This window comes from Tigriopus californicus, chromosome 11 (genome assembly GCF_007210705.1).
Source record: "Tigriopus californicus strain San Diego chromosome 11, Tcal_SD_v2.1, whole genome shotgun sequence".
In the NCBI taxonomy this organism is placed as follows: domain Eukaryota; kingdom Metazoa; phylum Arthropoda; class Copepoda; order Harpacticoida; family Harpacticidae; genus Tigriopus; species Tigriopus californicus.
In genome coordinates this window covers 10,861,032-10,879,720 of record NC_081450.1, presented here as the reverse complement: position 1 = coordinate 10,879,720, position 18,689 = coordinate 10,861,032, and the positions used below count along the sequence as shown (strand labels likewise).

Here is an 18,689-nt window from a genome sequence, read left to right as displayed (position 1 = left end):
AGTCCCAGCTGCAGCTCCGATGAAAGAAGTTTAGGGAAACTTCCCACTTGTCAACAACACTAATTACCCCCCTGAAACATTGGGAAATCACACAAGAGAGCCTTTACAGATTTGTACTCACTCTTGCCTTCAAAAAATAATCCTTTGAACTGACCATACTCCTTAAGTACTAACTGTTTCAATTCGAACTCAGGGGTCACTTGGAATGAAAAAAATGTCTTGGCTTTTTCGAACTTTCCACTCGAGGGAGAAGCGAGTTTAAACAATTTATCTTTGAGTTCCCTCTTCGAATTGCTTTCCACACAGCTTTTCTCATCGCAAAGACATTCGAAAACTAAAACAGTTTTCGGTCTTGTTGTGTAATCGTCGAAAGTTTCTCGAGATCCTTTGCATCACTCTCTCATGTGGGCGGTTAATATTACACAAGTTTCTCAAAGTGCATCCTCCTATTGACAATTTGTGACCCACCAATCGTCTCGTCTTTGAAGATTGGCGAATCTCCTTGGGGTTCCTAATTATTTCAAGACCTCCATTCGGGCAAGTTTTCAACTCATCAACTGAGCACAATGAAAAGGCCGTGCCTTACGGTCTAATGAATTTGGCAAGGAAGACCGACTTTGGGGACCATTGTGTCAAGTTGGTAGGAAAAAGAATTGAGCCATACAATTCTGGTGGTTGGCCCAATCTGAACCTGAGATCTGCACCAAATCTAGGGCTTGTCAAAAGTTTTGAGCACTCATTTCCAATGACCACTCAGTTCTTCCATACGTACATTTACTTGTTGCCACAGACTTTTCCGTTTGAGAGCTTCTCTCCTCTAGTTGTAATCCTCCCGTTGGTACTTTTTCCCCTCGAGGATTTTGGAAAGGCTCTTAGGGTTGAAAATAAACAAAGTGGATTTAAGAGGATGTTGGTGGTAAGCGGCTAGTCTGACCTTCGTCAAATATAATACTCACTTTTGAAGCCAAGCAATGAAGTCGAGACACGAGTGAGTCGATGAGAGAAAGAGTTACTAGCCTCTTTGCAAACAATTGGTCTCGCAAAAAGTAATTTGCCGGAAGTGAAAAAATGTCGTTTGAGAGTGAAAAGAGGGGGAATTTACATTCTGAGTGGTACTTCATGTGCCTTGTGAAATGAATTTATTCACAATAAGGAAATCCAATCACATTTGCCAATTCGAAGACAATAACATTTTTCATGGACGTTGGTAATGTTGTGCATCCAGATATATTATTTAGAACTCCAGTAAGTAAATGCCTCGTCTATGAGTAAACATTCGCGAATATCAAAGAAAACGGAAGAACGTGAAATTATCATAGAGACTGTTTTCACGAGAGTAAGAGTAAGCTTTACACTAGGATGGAAAACCGAGATTGAATCCGGTTTGAGGATTGAAGTAGGACTATTAGTGCTGGGGCGAGTTTGGCTAAAGACTTAAGTCCAGAAGAGGACTCCAGACGTTCACTGTACTCGAGTCGAATAAAGAGACTCATACACCAAAAACTCGCCCGAGTTCTAGTCCTACTTCCATTCTCAAACCAGATTCAATCTTGGTTTTCCATCCTAGTGTAAAACCGCCCTAAGACTCAAGAAGAGTCGGAATCACTTTTCCTGTTTTACCAAATGGAACAACGCCATTGAGAACTTGACATTGGATATTCGTCTCGGCTGAGAGGGAACTCGCCCCAAGAATGTCACCTTTCACTGATGCAATCATTTAAATCAAATCTCAGCCCGTGAAGTGGAACCAGGCGTTCCCAAAAGCCATTTATTTCGTTGTCGTTTGCCGACAAAACACCAAGCAAAACAAACTCTAACGGTGCACTTGAAAAAAGTTCGTGTTGTGGCCTCTTACTAATTTGTCTAGGTGTAACGTCATTGAGCATTCTTTTCTGATGTCAAGACCTTGCCAATGAGGTAGATGCATAAAATCTAGGCCAAAAAGTTACATATTCTGTCTTTCCATTGTGAAAGCGTTGTTTACCCCGTGGGATAGAAATGAGAAGTAGATCGGTAGATCGTTAGAAGTAAGAAAGAGATCCCCCATTTTCAAATTAGAGAAGCCACTTGACGAACCCCTCTGACCAGATGGCTGTGGATTCCATTGCCTCTTGTGGAACTTAAGCTGTGCCAAAATTGGATTAAGATTGCGAAAGAGGCTTCCCCACTTAAAGATGGCTCAAGAAAGCGCCTCAAGAATGTTGTTCTTCTCGCGGTGAAGCGACTGGCTTATTTTTCCAGCAGGATCCTCCTGCAAAATGCATTCATTTGTGTGTCTTGATCTGTTCCAGTGGTTCCATGTCTTGGTGTCAGTCACTCATTTCTTGGTCACGGTCAATTCATCGTTCAATTTCCTCATCTATTTTGGAGCTTGCCAACGGAAATGCCCTTGCACACGCACTGGCCGACAACAGGGTAAGTTGAAGAAAGTGGATTTTCCTACGCGTCTGGTTTGATCATCAAACGAGCTAAGCAATCTTCTTTGACTGGAAAATGGAACACGATGGGGGGACCCTGTGTATTTTAAATAGAAAGAAGGAACCATTTGAGGGAACGACGAGAGCGTCGACTGAAGTGTGGAACGATTTTTGCCTGAAGAAGAATGAGAGGGTCTTGCCAGGTTCCCAAATCTTGGTTGAATTGCAAATGAGCAACACCCCACTTGAAAGATTGTACCCCGCCCCGTTTTCATCCAAAGTTGGAGGTGCAAATGTTGACTCATCCACTTGTCTCCCATAATTCACCAAGGTTTGCCAACAAATCTCACAAAACTTTGTAGAATCTGGAACCGTGGTCCCCCTGAGAATACAACTATCCTAGATTACAATCCAGCTCATTTCAGAGGGTCCTTGAGATTTTTATCTCATTTTCGTCAAATTTGGGACCCTTCCGCTTGGTTGGGTCTCAAGTCTCAACAACTGTACAGAACAAGATCAGGCCTATGTTTAATTACGGTCGCTTCGGCAAGTACCTCCCAACATAATTCGCTACTCTCTCCTAAAGTACAAAGTCGTTAAGAGCGAGAAAAGCGAAGGAGCCTTTGAAGTTCTGTCAACGTTCGTTGAGCAGTTCTTCAGTGTATCAAAACCAGGGCTTACATGGTGATGCCATTAGGGTATGGTAGTTCAGCCTTTCATCCCAAATCTACTCATTTTATAGGCCTTTCCTTGCCACCGGAGATCGATTTTAGTATCCATTATGCGTTATACTCCTTTCTGATCCCATCAAAGGGGAGTATTTTGCTCACCATTGGATCTTTGAAGGCTTGAAGGCTTGAGGTTTCCGAAAAGAGTTGGTACACTTGACCAGAAATTGCCTTACTTTTGCTTCCAACGGCGAAGAATACTGGTTACTTATGGGAAAAAAACATCTCCTGCCCCAATGAATGTGACTTTTGACATCCAGGAACTAATACTCATCCAGACTGAAAACGCTTTTGCATAAGGTGAATAAGTAATCAACTTTTGAAAGTCAAACATTCCAGCCTTGGGGCAATTTTTTTCGACGCTTCATTGCGCGCAAAGGTGAGCGGAGATGAATGAAGTCTCCGATTTGCAATGCCAAATAAAAAGATTCATTTCCTGGCTTCTCATATTTGCGAAAACTCGGATCCAATTCCGCTAGGAGACTTTTATTTCTCAGGTTCAGGGAACGGTTTCCCATTTCAAGTAACATTACTCAATTTACGATCCTTCGGTGAAGAACACGCATCCTGGATGTACCGGGTTCAAATACTACGGAACATCTTGACAAGTCTCTTAGTTATGCTGGAGGTCTCCATGCAAGATAAACATGGGGAAACATTCTTTAGAGTTTTAGTCATTCCGAGAAGTTTTTGATTAGAAATTGCACTTCCCTTAGTCTATTTTTCAAAACAGAGAAGAGGGGAACTTAAGAAAAATGAGTTACATGCCAGAAATCAAGGTTCAAAGTTTGGTTCCCATCCCTTTGATGTGAGCGAATGCTAACAAGAGACTCAAAAATGGTGGTATTTTGACAGTTATCCCCAATGTATTTTTGTCAGTGGACAAATGCCAAACTGATCAAAACTCAGTGTTTTGACTGAGTTTTGTTGGTCTTGTTTGTGAACAGATCAGGAATCACTTCAATAATGATAATATACGTAATGTTTTGAAATATTATTGATTTCGTGAAATACTTACGAACCATGCCCATCAAATATCCAAAATCACAAATATATGTTGTATTGATCTTGGAAAAATAGATTCCGATATCCTCTTTGCGGAATTAGCGCCGTGAAATCTGCTAGTAAACAAGTAGAATGTTTAATCTGTCTCAACCAATTCATATTGAAGTAGAAAAGTCTTATCCAAGGCAAACCTTTTGGGAATATACACAATAGGCACTTGCATTTGCCTTATTTTGGCCTTTCGTTGACTGCGGTATCATAACAGTTTGTTGGAATTGGCCCTGGGCCTGAGATTTACTTCAGAAAAGCCAAGGATCTAAGTGTCAGGGAGCCTAGAATGGTGGATGTTTGTCCTTGATAAGCCAAGGTCCTCTATGTCAAAATCAATTTGTTCAGCCTTCAAGTTCAATGACTATCACTGCTGCATTTCTGGGCCAAGACGTTGTGCATTTTGTTTTCCGCACGACATGCCCATGTTTTGTTTCACGGTGGCCGGAAAAAAGGAACAGGCAAAAGTGGTAAAAACTGCATTTTTCTTCTAAGACACATTCCATCAGTAAACAAAATCATTACTAAAAATCGGCATCTTGTTTACAAGTGCCTTTTTCGTAATAAAAGTCATTGCAGTACGTTCCTTTAAAAACTTAAGAACTCATTATTGGAGCAAAATTTTTTGTTAGATTATTTTGATTTAATTTGACTTAAAAAGATATATTTTTTTGGCAAGCTAATCCCTCCAAAAAGTTACATTTTTACGTACAAGGTTCATCCCTTTCGCATTATTGGTGATAATGCCCTTTTCCATTTGATGAAAAGAAATATTAAATGGGTTTTAGAGCTGGACATAACTAACTAAGACTTTTTGCTTTTCTTTCCAACTTTCTATTGGCTCACCGTAAGAATTTTACTACCCCCTAGGGACGCACTAACGAGAGGGGCACACTCATCATGTGTGTGGCCACACCAACAAGAGCATCGCAAATACAACAGCAGCATAATGCACCAACGGAACATGTATTTCAGACCAAGTTTCTTCGGAGGTTAATTTAATCCATGCATCTGGCTGGGGTGTTATAATATTCTTTTGGTCCGAGAATCACTTGCAGGGACCAAAGCTAGTGCACTCTTGTAAGCCTTGATATTCTTGGGACACTCTTGGAAGCCATCTGGTGACAAGCAATTTGCTTGTTCCGATTCTAACCGTCCCGTGGCAGTTGGAACACGATCTAAGGGCCAGAGGGAGCCGAGGGAAAAAAATGTTCTGGGACAGATTATGTACATCGGTCAGTCCAGCCCAGTGATGCAAGACCTAGCGCGAGAAATCTGGCAGAATGGCCCATGAATGGGAATTGCACTTCCACCTGACCGCAAACGAATTAAAAGGACTTGCTTTGTCAGCGGACAAACCAAGGTGGAAAAGGGAATTATGGACAATGGTTTGGCACTTCTCCTTGCTCTCTTGCTCACTCTTGACCGGCCTTATAAAAGTAGTTCCTAACCAAATCATGAGGAAAAACAGAATTCGCTTCGAGATCGCTGTCGGTTGAGCTTGGTGCAGTTTGTCTGTCCTGGTCCAATGTGGTCCCATGTAAGGGGGGTCGGACAGAACCTTTTGGATGAGATAATGTTCCACGGTCGTCCGAAAATGTGGCCCAAATTTTCGTCAATAGATGCTGAGGAGAATGGAAATTCATGGGCATTGAAGATTGTCCGTGACAAGATGTACTAGATCAGAGTGCTTGTTCTTTGGTAGTAGACTAAATCAAATGATATTTCGAATGTGGTGACCGACGAGGATCTGGGTGGTCCCGTCCAATGCATCCTACTCAGGAACATTAATCTTGTGAGTCTTTGCTTCTTTTTGGATGGCACAAGTTCTAGTGTTAGTTTTCTAGTTTCGGTCAAGTTTCAATTCCAGATGTTGGTTAAAATAACCGAAGACCTTTACAATCAATGCGTACAGTTTTGAATTCCGATAGAGTATCTGTAAGGAAAAGGCATTGCAACATTTTAGATAGATGTTATTTCTTTGATGTTAATTGTCATTTATAGTTCGATGATACATCGTTCGTACCTTCGTGATGAGGCGTGAAATGGGCTTTCTTCAAATAATAATTCAAATCAACGTTCACTCATAACTCGTCACTAAACTTTACTTTATCTGCGAGGTTTTCGGAAGGTGCTGAAATTGCAAGCAATGCGACTTTTTTATGAGGGTTCGTTCCGATGGATCTGATTCGATAGAACTTTTCGTGCTTTCCACATTCATCGTCTCTAAGGCTTTTAAGGCTTTTCCCCCATCCTTCAATTCCAAAGATCAAAGATGTTAGAAATTGCGTTTTAGCCCTAAGGATGAAATCGATCCAATAGCGAAACTTTTTATTCGGATGGCAGCCAAATTTTCTTTACTTGAAAGTTCAAACTTTACTACCTAAATTTAGTCCGAAGTTTGAATTTTCGAAGTTATTTCGTACTTGTTTATCTTTGATCTACATTGATATGTGTTACTCATACAAAAATGTTGAGAGATTTTGTAAAAGATAGCTTGACACTTAATGTAAGGGTTGCCAGTTTTCTAAGGTTAATCATAATAATAATCATTCCTTCTTTGAATCAGCTTTTGCACCTATTTTGCCAAACATGAGGAGCTTAGAGGGATTATTTCCATCCATTCATCAGCGAAATTACTCTCATTGTGATAGGAAATATATTTCTTCAAAATATGAATTGAGAATAAGGGGTTTCCAAATGCAATTTGGCATTCTTTAAATGTCAGGTTTCTAGTTCTGTTGAATCCACAGATGTGTTTTGAAAGGCTGATTCGACTTGATGTTGGATGTTAATAACCTTTTTGAGAATTTTTCTCGGTCATGAGAGTTATGTTTAGACAATTCCAACTTCAATTTTTTCCTACGTGAACCCGAATTTGTTTGTGAAGAACGGATTTGCAAAAAACATAATGATTCTTCACTTTTTGCAGTTCTTTGACCTTTCACAATATCGATCAATTCTTACGTAATTTTAACCTAGCCAGAGAAGAACCGTTACTCGAAATCAATGATATTTTGGTACCTGCATTCAATTTCTCTGGAACTAAAAATATGCATATCGAGAGAATCCAAGCTGAGCAAAGAAATGCAATGGTTGTCTTTCTTCAAGCTTTGAGAACTGAGTTGTGTTATTGAAATATCCTTTCCACACCAACCATTCGTGTTCTTATGAGGGCCTTTCACACTTTTGGTGGTTGATCTGGAATTGAGCCATGCTCAAGGTGGCCAAGTTCTACTTATGGTTGCTTGGCCAAAAAAAGATCCTCAAGACTAGAATTGGTAGCTTTCTTGGCAAATGGCCAGGGAAACGCTCCTAAAATTTTCGATTATCAAGATCCGCTTTGTCCCTTTGGTGCTCTTCTACCTCTCGTGCATCCAGTTATGGAGGTCTCAAATGCGTTTTTAGACCTAACTGGATGGTGAAAATGGTGTTGCAAAGATATTTGAGCCTTGGAAGAAGACTCACTTGTCTTTTAGTCCTTGGTGCCAGTGGGACATTCAGAACTATTGCAATCCTTATGTTAATGCATGGTACAAAATAAACCGTGCCAAAGGTGAGGCAAATCTTCAGCTGCATAATTGCCCGCTGAGAGCCAATTCTCATGGTGCATTACTCGCTTTGTAGATCGAACCTGTACCGTGTAACTGAAAAACTTTGAATGGAACGCTGAAATGAGCCAGTAAACCATTTTTTACGAAAAAGAGGCAGCATATTTTGAAAACCGCATCGCCGGAAATTCAACTTAAAATGAATGTGCCCAAAGTCAATGATAAATGCCCACCTGGGGGGACTGTGACCAAGCATGGGGGTTTCAAGGACCGGTATTATCTCATCATTGTACTGATATACTGTACTGTACCATGAGTGAGTTTGCTTTTGGGAGCTCCATTTGAAATTGGAACAAGTTTCACGACTCGAGGCGATTCTTTTGGGTCTGCCAAAGGGTAAAAATCATAAAAGTGTTCAAGTCATAAATCGTGACTGGTTTAAAGTGCATTCTTGTCAGCACACCCCTGCTGAGGCCACATGGTCCATATGCATTTGTTTCGGCCCCCGTCCCTATGCAAGTATAATGTAAATGCACCCACCCACCCACCCGGTCCTACCTAGAAACAGATGAAACATCTGGACGATATTTTGAGTTTTTTTATTGTATTTTCTACTTCTCTCGGCAAAGGCAAACTTCAACAACTCTTTTCCATTATTGAACGAGAAACAATAACTATTCTTATCTTTTTCTGATACACTATTTCATGACATTGAAGCAATATTGAAGAAGGATATATTCATGAATTTATCCCAATTTCAAATTCATAACGGCTTCTTAATATAGAAGCTAAAATTGAACTAAGTCAAAGTTTTGAAAGAATTTGAAAGTAAAACAAACATGACAATCTTAACGTGTACATTGAAAGGCATTCACTGAAACCTTAGATACAAAAAATTGCCTCCCTTCCATATGAATCTTTATATTTAGAAACAAATTCTTTCAGTTCTGGTGAAGTCGTGAAAACTAATAAATTCCATAACTTGAACACTGTTATCTGTTACATAAGTCTCCTCCGACAGTAACCAATCTCTTCTTGCCGTCACAATAAATGATACCATTGATACTAGTAATGCATGTCTTTCTTACCCATTTCAGGAACAGATTATGACCATTCTCCCTTGGGACACACTGCCGTGACCACGACGGTGCCTCCTGGAGGTCTGCTTCATCCCAATGGGTCCTCACCCTTGAATGGAAGTTTCCGCTTCAACACCAGACAACAGCAGACACGCCCCTTATCCCAAGAGAGTACCAATGATTGTTGTGGAATCATGTCGAGCAGGGCTCAAAGGTATGGAGTGCAAGGATCTGGCAGCACCTTCGAGGTCCGACATCTCACTGCCAATCCAGCCTCAGCCATGGATTGCAATGGGATTGAATCAGAGGAACATTCTTTCTAAAAACCCTCTACCACCACTCTTTGTTCCTTATTATTAAATATACCCAATAAACCCACAGAGCCCTCGTAAAAAACCCAAAATCAAACATGCATTATGTGTCTACCACAATTGTCTTGATAATGGCTGTTCGAGTAAACATAAGTACTACTTCTCATCATTTTAATATGGTTGATTTGAGGAGGAGGAAAGATGTCAGGAAGACGCAAAACTTTGATTGAGCCACTTGGACGCCTGCCAAATCATGCCAATTAAGCATGCTTGAATTGAAAAGAGCAGCAACGTCGTCGCCATCGTCATGGTACTCCTCCCCAGCATCAGGATCTGTTTAACACGTCCAAATCTGGTACTATAGGTTCATTGTTCAGGCACAATGACGATTTGCTGATGGCAAATCGAAGCTGAACAGAGAAAAACCCTAGATTCACCGACAATCTACTCAACTGCTTGTGTGAATCTTCTTAATATAATCAAGTACGAATGATTAGAATTTGACTTGTAACCCCTTGTGCTCAACCATTCAGTACCATCGTGGTATTCTCTAGTCATTCATAAACCGACCCTCTTGTCCGACTTGTCTATCAAAAGTTGAGCCTCATTGTGAGGAAGGAATCCTAATACTAGAGGGCTCTACCTAAAACCAATGTTCGTAGTATCTTTCATTAACTGCAAACAACATGTAAGTGTTTGTAAATATGTATGTAGTTGTCCGCTCATAAATTGTCATACACTAACCCTTCATCAGAGAAAAAATATCGATATGTATTTCATCGACTTTGGATTTGATCACACCAACACTCATATCAAACCAAAACTGAAATAAAGCTTATTGTGTATAATACAATGGTCATATATAAAATGATACCGCCGATTCAAATGAAGAATATAGGTATATTAGCTATTCGTGACAAATTTGAATGCTTTCATAAAGGCGTCAACGTCAATGCTTAAGAAATATATTTCTTCGCCAGATGACCCGAATCTTAATACAAAGATGGCATAGTATTCTTATCAAAACGTATTCTTTAACTTATGAAAGTAGAATCAATGATCTGCAGTATAAGTAATTTCTTAGACCCAATACAAGCGGAATACTAAGGCTACAAATTCGCAAAAAGTATTGTATCTTATTTGTCAGATGTTCAGGCAGTAACACTGGCCCTAGCATTTGTACTTGTGCCAATGATTATAAATCGTTAAACCAATCATGCTAGATAGATTCTGATAACCAAAATCAGATCTTGTTTTGATTCGGTATGAATTAGTAACCAATAAAACATTGAGAACATTTACCACAAAAATCGGTACCTTCATATGAAATGTCGAATAAAACAACCAAGTAAACACAAAGCGTAGGAAGGTAGTCAATAGTATCAGTTGACAATGTTAACAATTGGCTGAACCGTTCCGTTATCATCAATTTTCATTTTTAATGGTCAACGTAACCACTTTTCTCCGTTCAATCAAACTAAATTGATTTACGGCCATCCCTCTAACTTGAACTTCTTTGTTCAGGTAGACTCTTTTAGTTACCCGAAGATGTTCAACGTATGTCTTCAAATCGCTCCTATTAGGATTTGTGAGAAGCGTCGAAGTCATTAAAAGCGGCAAAGCTGAAACTTAGGCTCTTGACCTGACTTAACGTAATTGCCATTATGTTATGCTGGACCAAAGAAGACCCACCGCTATTGACTACACTGACGTTTACCTGATTATACCCTCTAGGTTCGTTCACACTATAGGTAAGTGGCACAGATTGCTGAATTCCCATTCATTAGCGCGACATATGTTGTCTTTGTTTACTCCTCTCGGTACACTTTGCCGCCACTTCATTAGGGATGTACATCATTCGCATTACATGTATTTCTTTTGTACGAGCTACATCATGCAGTTACGATGATGTTATTGTTGTCCATTCCGTTGTAAGAATCAGATAATTCGTTAAACTGATGAAATTGAGGCTAGCTCTGGTTATACCGCAAATTACGAAGCAAGTCTCTGGTCACTTGCACGCAACAACACGAACAGCATCCGATTATTCCCGCACGATTCTAGTCAACGGAACTAAATCTAAGAATTGTCTCAGGGCAATTATTCCAAGGTTTTCCTTGCTAGGAATTTCAATTAGTTGTTTCAGACAATGTGATCTTTGCGATACAGCTCTTTCAGTGAGACTGAGGAGACTTCGGAAAGATTTACAGCTCGTAACTTTGTAGGGCTTGTGGGTGGGCATTAACAAATCCTCTGCTTCCAGATCTCTTAATAGCCCCATGGAAATGCAAGGGTTGGCCATAAACAAGTCGTTTCCGTCATTTGGTAGCAGCTTTGCATATTTGAGACGGGCTCTAGACCGCTAAGAAATGTAGGGAATACCAAAGATCCGTCATCTCGAAGTTTGCTTACGACATGAAAGATTAGGATAATAACATCTCACTCATTCGCAATTTTTGAGTGGTATTCAAGGAGACTTTCCAGTTGGTAATGTTCTCTTGCCCTTGGCAAAGATTTCCTTGCAAACTTGGCTTGGCTTGTCGTAACAACTATGCTTCGAAGTTTGAGTCAAGTCAACAATTACCCTGTATGCAGTCTCTCAAATGATTTTGTAGACCCAGATATTTGAGATATGTGCAAACCTTTGGCTATTATTAAATTGCTTGCATATTTGATGGTTGCCAATGAAAGGGTGTTCAATGTTCAATGAAAGGCGGCACCCAAAAAGCAATCGATCAGTTGGCTAATGATTTCCGCAAACTGATTCTTGGAGCACATCCGACAGAAGCGTGACCATTCATGAGGGCATTAACGGACGTCCCACCATTGTGGGTTGGTTTTAACTTAAACTCATGACGGCTGCTGCCCCCCTCCAGTGTCTTACTCAATGGATCCTTTTAGTGAAGAGCGAGAGAATGACAATCCCAAATCCTGACATCCTCGATGCCCAAAGGGGCCTCCCCGATTCCGTAAGTAGTCGATGATAATTGCAACAGACTCGAACAATGCACAAAAATGTTGTTCATTTACAGTTTCTTGAGGCCGCCTGGAGCGGACTTTGTCCGATGAAAAAGTGGTGTGTCATCTCGCCAATGGAAATGCATCTAGACTTGAAAGAACCAATGCACGACTTTAAAGATCGAGTCCAAGATTTTGGCCAACGTGTCATAAATTTGACGGTTTACTAACTCAACCTTAGAGAATCTAGGTCTGAACACAAACAGGTGCTGGATTAAGTCCCAAAGAACGATAGTTCCTGATTCTTTTCCCTACACCCATTGACCTCTCTTTTTTTCGCTTTAGAAAAACCCACCGTGACGCAAAATTCCCTTGTTAAAGAAAGGAAAGAACTTCCTTTTGCCAAATCGGTCTCCATTGTGGTTGTTAGGATCTCGTCAAGTTTTCCTATTTGGTCTCGTTGCTTCTCATAGATCACCCTTCATCTGTCAGGCATCAAATACGCCAAGCAGCAACGCCAACATCATCAGCGGGATGTCTCAAAACACAATCGCTCCATGTCTTAGGACTACGTAGAAGGCTACTGTTCAACAGCACAACTTTACGTACGAAATGTTGCCTATTGGAGGGGAGGAAGAGCAGCACTCACTAGTAGAGGAGGTAATGAGCACAATTTGGTGCCGGCTCTGGTGCTGGTAAAGACGTTGCGTCACCAATGGTTCCTTCAGCACCTTCCATAGGGATCTGCCATGCACAAGCACGCATGTACTGAGGGGGTACAAGCATTGTAGCATTTCGTATGATAAGCCACAAAGGATGGATGGAACGGGGGTGCCGTTTTTTTTCTAAGAATGAAAAAAAGCATGCTGACACTGTCGAAAATGAACTCGTATAAAAGCGTTTTGGCAGGTCGAGAAAGGCACACTTGAATCACATCCTCTCATCAAGTAACATCCCACATCCCAACATGAAGGTACTTACGAAGATGACTCAAATACTTTTACAAGTAGTGCTTGGGTAACTTGATTCTTCATTCCAGACATTCGTAGCAGTTTTGGCCCTTCTCCCTTTGGCCTCCTTGGCCATCCCATCCCAGCCTTACGGACATCCTCCCCCACCCCCACATTATGGAGGCTATGCTGAGCCCAGCTATCCTCAGCCTCCATACGGATACCAACCTCAGCCCGCTTACCCGCAGCCTCAGTACGGCTATGAGCAGCCCAAACACAACTGCACAGTTGAGGATGTGTCTGAAATTGCAGAGGTCTGCACACCCTCTCTTGTGACTTCTTGTGAGCAAGTTGAGGTCCAAGTGAAGAAGATCGTCGATGGCGAGTATTGCTACGATGTGGCCCGCACTGTTTGCACTGAATCCACCCAAACCATCGACAACGAGATCTGCACCTACACTTACCAAAAGAAGTACGAGGATACCATTGGCAAGACTGTCGATGTATCCTTCACCAAAGAGAGCAACGTCCAGATGGTGACCGTTTGCCAACCCGGCTATGGACACGGCTACCAAGCTTATGGCCATCAATATTGCAAGGAGGTCGCTCAAGAGACCCAATACAACGTGCCAGTTGTCACTCCCATTGATGTGCCCGTGCGTGTTGGATACCCCGAGCCCGTGAAGTCTTGCGTGAACAAGCCAGTGACCATCCCTCAAATCATTTGCGAGGTCGTGACCGAGCAGAAGTGTGTGGTGCAACCTCAAGTCCAAGATGCCGTCGAGTCTTTTGAGAAGTGCATCACTCGATTGGGTGAGCCCAATTGTCAACGTGTCGAGCTGACCCTGCCCAAACAGCGATGTGTCGAGTTGGTTTACGGCTATGCTCATGAAACCAAAAAGCACGAAGAGCCTAAATACCCCGAGCCTCCTCAATATCCTCAACCCACCAAATACCCAGAGCCCACCAAGTACCCCGAGCCCCAACCCCCTACAACAGAGCCTAAATATCCCGCTAAAGCTTAAAGTTAAGCGATCCACACACTCATACGTACTATTTATTGATATTATTTATTAAAGTTATTCTGCATACTTAAACCATTGTGCCTTATTTATTGTTTTGTGATCATCTATGCCCAAACTGCACTATTCCCGACTCTGTGATAAACAAATACAAACATCCCCAACCCTACTTTCACAAATCATTATTACGACGGACCAAACGAATAGGTTTTCAAAGCAGAGTTCTGCCAACAAATTGGATTGTCTTTGGAAGAGTTGCTTAACATTTTGGAAGTTTGAGTAGATAAAAGCTAAAATGAGGGAAAGATAAATTTGCATAATACAACACGTTTCCAAATCAGTGATCACTGATCAATATCCATTGAATGTTGAGGAGTTTACATGAGGGAATCTGACAAATATAAGAGGAAATTCATAACTTGATGTGATATTACACTCATTTTTACGAGAGTTCTCCGTCATCCCCTTTCATCCCCTATATTCAAAATCATGAGTCCAGTCGAGTTCATTTCTATGGTTATCTGTCAAATTTCATTGATGCTTGAGAATCAAGACGAATCAGTCATGTTCAAATTGTTCAAGGACTGCACACAAAGTAAGCCGCTTTAATTCTTGATCAAGGCAAACCGACCGACGCTTTCATCCCGGAAGACTGAGATCAAAAGAAAATCCATCATTTGTCCCGACCTTTAATCCACATCTAAATGTATCGTTCACAAACACAATGCTATCGTATAGAACTACAAAGGATGGAGAAGCAAGGCAACAATTAACAAATTGCGCGTTTCTGCTCGATTGAAAGTAAATCGAAACCAATTAGATGTGCTGAGAAGAGCCAAAACGATCACATGTGTTGTCATGATTTTGAGAGAAGTGGTTAGCTTCTCTCTTGGCAGCTCCACGAAATGAGATGAATCCCGAAGTGTCTAATTCGAAGAAAACCAAGACGGACATTTCGTCTTTGTGCGTCACAAAAAAGTGGTCGGTTACAGTGGTGGGTTAAATATTCCGGAAAACACATACACAATTTGGTGAAGACACACTTGACCATGAACAATCGACGTCAGATGTCAAAAACACATTTTGCGTCCAAATCATTCCAGGAAGCAAAGACACCCTCATTTCGTTAAGGGTCTGAAGGTAATAATGGCATAAGGTGTCAATAGACACGCTGATTTGGGAACATCCACAAGTATCATAGAACTAGAAAAACGGACGTGTTCGAAAGAAACCCAAACTTCGGTTTGGCTCTATCAATTATCCGTGTCATCAATTCAATTGTGGAAGGTCTGGAAAAGGGAAATAGGGAATGAGGAAACCATAATCGAGGAAATCGCGTAACAAGCTTGAAGAAAATAGTGTCTTACTATTCTTTAGACTTGGACTAGGATTTCTTTGAAGGTCATGTTTCTTCACTTTAAAGATTGAATGATAAAAAATGTATGCGGTTATAAAAAGTCAAAGATTACAGTCGGACAATGAGACCGTTAGGACTGTTTGTGAAGCACCGTGACTTCATACATTTCAGCTAATACGGATAGACAAGAGCTTTTAAAAGGGAAAAGACAAATTCTAACGTTGTCTTTTTTAAATGAGAACGCTAGATTTGAGTATTTAAAAGTATTAAGATCATAAGTACTCATTGGTCTCGGTGTTTGACAAGCACATATTACATTAGGGTTAGTAGATACTAGATGAGCTACAAAAAAGCTGATTTGCATGTAACAGTCATAATGATAGTACATGTAAAAAGCCAAAATGAAAATGATTTCTGGCATTTCATATTAAAGCAAACTTGCCTTGTTATTATAGAATGTATTTACAATTTGAAAATGGCAGAGTTTTTTCCAAAATGAGCAAGAAAATTGTTAGTATACACGAAAATATCTCCCTGCTATAAAGTATTCATCTTTTAGCTTGTTGAGATTTGCACTCTTATCATTCGCATTTTGCAAGTTTGCATTCCGCATTCATTTTGAATAAAAAGCTATTTGTTTAAAATAGACAATTGCAATAAACTGGGACCATTGTCAATGGATTGAAAATCCAGTGGCTTCACTCCCTTTCAACTTGTTCATTCTAGACCCAGAACATCTCCATCTATATTCAAGTGAATCTTGGATGAGGCTTGCAATTTCACCCATCGTATCATTTACGTGGATCCAAGATCTCAAGGAAATTCATGATGATATGGTATCGCTAGATCCTTATTATATTAGTAACAAACAACATGATAGCACGACATGTTTTACTGTAATGAATTGAAGACGTTGTTTGACTCGAATACGTTTGAATCTTGAAATTAAGACCATAAATGAGTTACAAGTCCCATTAACACGACTCGAGTTATACGAGTCTTTAGGCCACTTAAACTAGAACTTGGACTTTTCTAGTCTTAGGGATCATTTTTGATCCATAGATATTTGAAAATGATTCACCAATCTGCTTATATGAAAAATATTTTTTTTCTGAAAGGTTGAAGGAAAGTCAATATCACCCCTCTATTTTTCGCAGTAAGAGTGAAGTTTACTTTTTGACTAAAGGACACTCTTAAGCGTGAGTATGAAATTCAAAAAATATGACCGAATAAAGTTGACATCGTTGATCAATGGTCGATTTTGGCCATTTTTTGAAAATAGTTGGCCAAACAAGCATTTTCATTTGTGGGTTTGTAAAAAGGAACAAATGTTCTTTGTGGTATGACTTGTCGTAATAGACTGTTTTGATGTTTCGAACGTTTTACAAAACAGGCACCATTTTTGGTTACTTTTAACTCTGAGTTATATAAAAAAGGGCCCTCTGGATGAATCTTAGAACTTTAGTTAGGTAAAAATATAACGTTGACATCCTCTTTAAACGTAAAATACGTTGCAAATCTCAATCCAAATTGTTTAACACTAGTTAGAAAGCTTGGCAATCCTGGACGAGATGATTGCTGGCACCAAAACGCCGCGAATAGAACTTGAGTTGAGTTGGGTTAATTACGTTGCAACTTAAATGTGATTTTGATTTGCCAAAGGGCGGGTTTCGATTCCTTTGATTTGAATTGGAAAAAGTATATAATCCCCAAATAAAGCACCAATTTGAACTTTGGCCTGAACAGCTGTCATTGGGGTCGAATGATTTTTTATCTTAAAAGCCAAATTGAATATCAGGGCCTGTTAACACATTTTGTAAGGTAACTCAGTTCATGGGCAGACCCTTGAGATTGTGACTGTCGGAGTACCAGTTGGACAAGAAACTACATGATTGTAATGGCAAACATGGTACATCTAGTGACGAATATGATCAATTTGGGAGGTGGATATATGAGTTTGTTCTTCAAGTGTCAAAACCAAATTTTGAAGGCAACAAACAAAATGAGATGGTGAAGACTCATAATTCTGTTGTTAGCATAAGTTGTCAAAAGCTTATGTATCTGATCAACCAATTGGGACGGTGAAGTTTGATTCATAATTCTACTTTTAGGATATGTTGTCAAGAGCTGATTTAGAAGCAGCCGCAAATTCTAATCCTGTATTATGTTTGCAACGGAACTTTGGCCATATCTCTTGAATTCCCTAAGGAAAGTTTGGGGCTCAACATTGGCCAAGTTCATCTATTCAACGAAATGTACGAAGTGCTCATTAGGAATAAAGTGAACAGTTTAGGCGATTATATTTTTCTTTTTTTGTTTACAGTCCACTTCTCCAGAAGTCAGTGGTTCCACTAGAGAAGTAGAAATTGAAAATATTGCTGTAATGCAAAAATCGCCCCAGGATGACATTCCAAATCTGAATAAGATTAAGAAAAAGTGCATTCTTGCACGTAATTATTAGTTATGCCATTATACCAAGCTAAACTTGAGCAGCATTTGACACATGAATGCTTTAAAAATGTATTCAAAATGAAATATACAACGCAGCTTAGTTCCCCTGTGAGGTTCAAGGTTGTGGTACTTCCTGTTGCTTTTGTTTTTGCTTTAACAAACAAGTCATTAATAGAGTAAAAGGCCAAAAGATAATCTAAACAGTAAATGCGCAAATTCATAGTTAAAAAAAAGACAAGGGACCCCACTGCTTTACATGTCTTCAGGAAAATAATTTAATGAAACTCCAAACCTTACGCAAATGTGTGTGGGTACGTGGTCGAGTTAACCCTGAAGATATGACTTTTCTTATTTTTGGCACTGCTATTCAACCGCAAGTTGTTAAAATTGAAAACGAAATTAAAGTAAAAATCATAAGCCATCATTTGAAATTTATAACTCCATGTGAAGGATGTCCATTCTAGTTTACCATTATCAAACCTGAACTTGAATATTGGCTTACTGCATGTTCCACATACTTCAGCAAAGCTATGATATTGGGTATTGTTTGAGAATTGGTTCAATTAGAATATTGATTAACTCCATCATATTACCATAACCTTTTTGTGATAAGAACCTCAATCAATAACTTTCAACAACTGCCATAATACTTGGACCAAATCTTGAACAAGTCTTCAAAAAAGTGTACAGTTTAACGATCCACCTTAACCTTCACATATTTGCTGCTAGTTCAAGTTGGTGTTGTATTTTGTTTTTTTGTTAACGTTTTGTATTAGAACATTCAGATTCTCTTATTATTCTACTCAAAAACT

The 18,689-nt window shown here is 39.9% G+C and overlaps 2 protein-coding genes across 2 annotated transcripts in view; both read left to right on the top strand.

The window, feature by feature from the left end:
* LOC131889816 (FMRFamide receptor-like) overlaps positions 1-9,975 on the top strand; it is a 32,396-nt gene extending 22,421 nt beyond the window's left edge. Inside the window, exons 6-7 of the mRNA XM_059239013.1 lie at positions 2,292-2,415; positions 8,847-9,975. Of these exons, the coding sequence (XP_059094996.1) occupies positions 2,292-2,415; positions 8,847-9,151 (429 nt within the window). The 3' untranslated portion in view covers positions 9,152-9,975. The remainder of the gene's footprint in view (positions 1-2,291; positions 2,416-8,846) is intronic.
* Positions 9,976-12,700: 2,725 nt separating this feature from the next.
* Positions 12,701-14,017, top strand: LOC131889821 (uncharacterized; the record flags this gene model as incomplete). The annotated part of the gene is given in 2 exon segments (XM_059239020.1): positions 12,701-13,070; positions 13,137-14,017. Coding segments are annotated over 2 exon segments (887 nt in total), but the record flags the coding sequence as incomplete, so codon positions are not given.
* Positions 14,018-18,689: the final 4,672 nt, after the last annotated feature.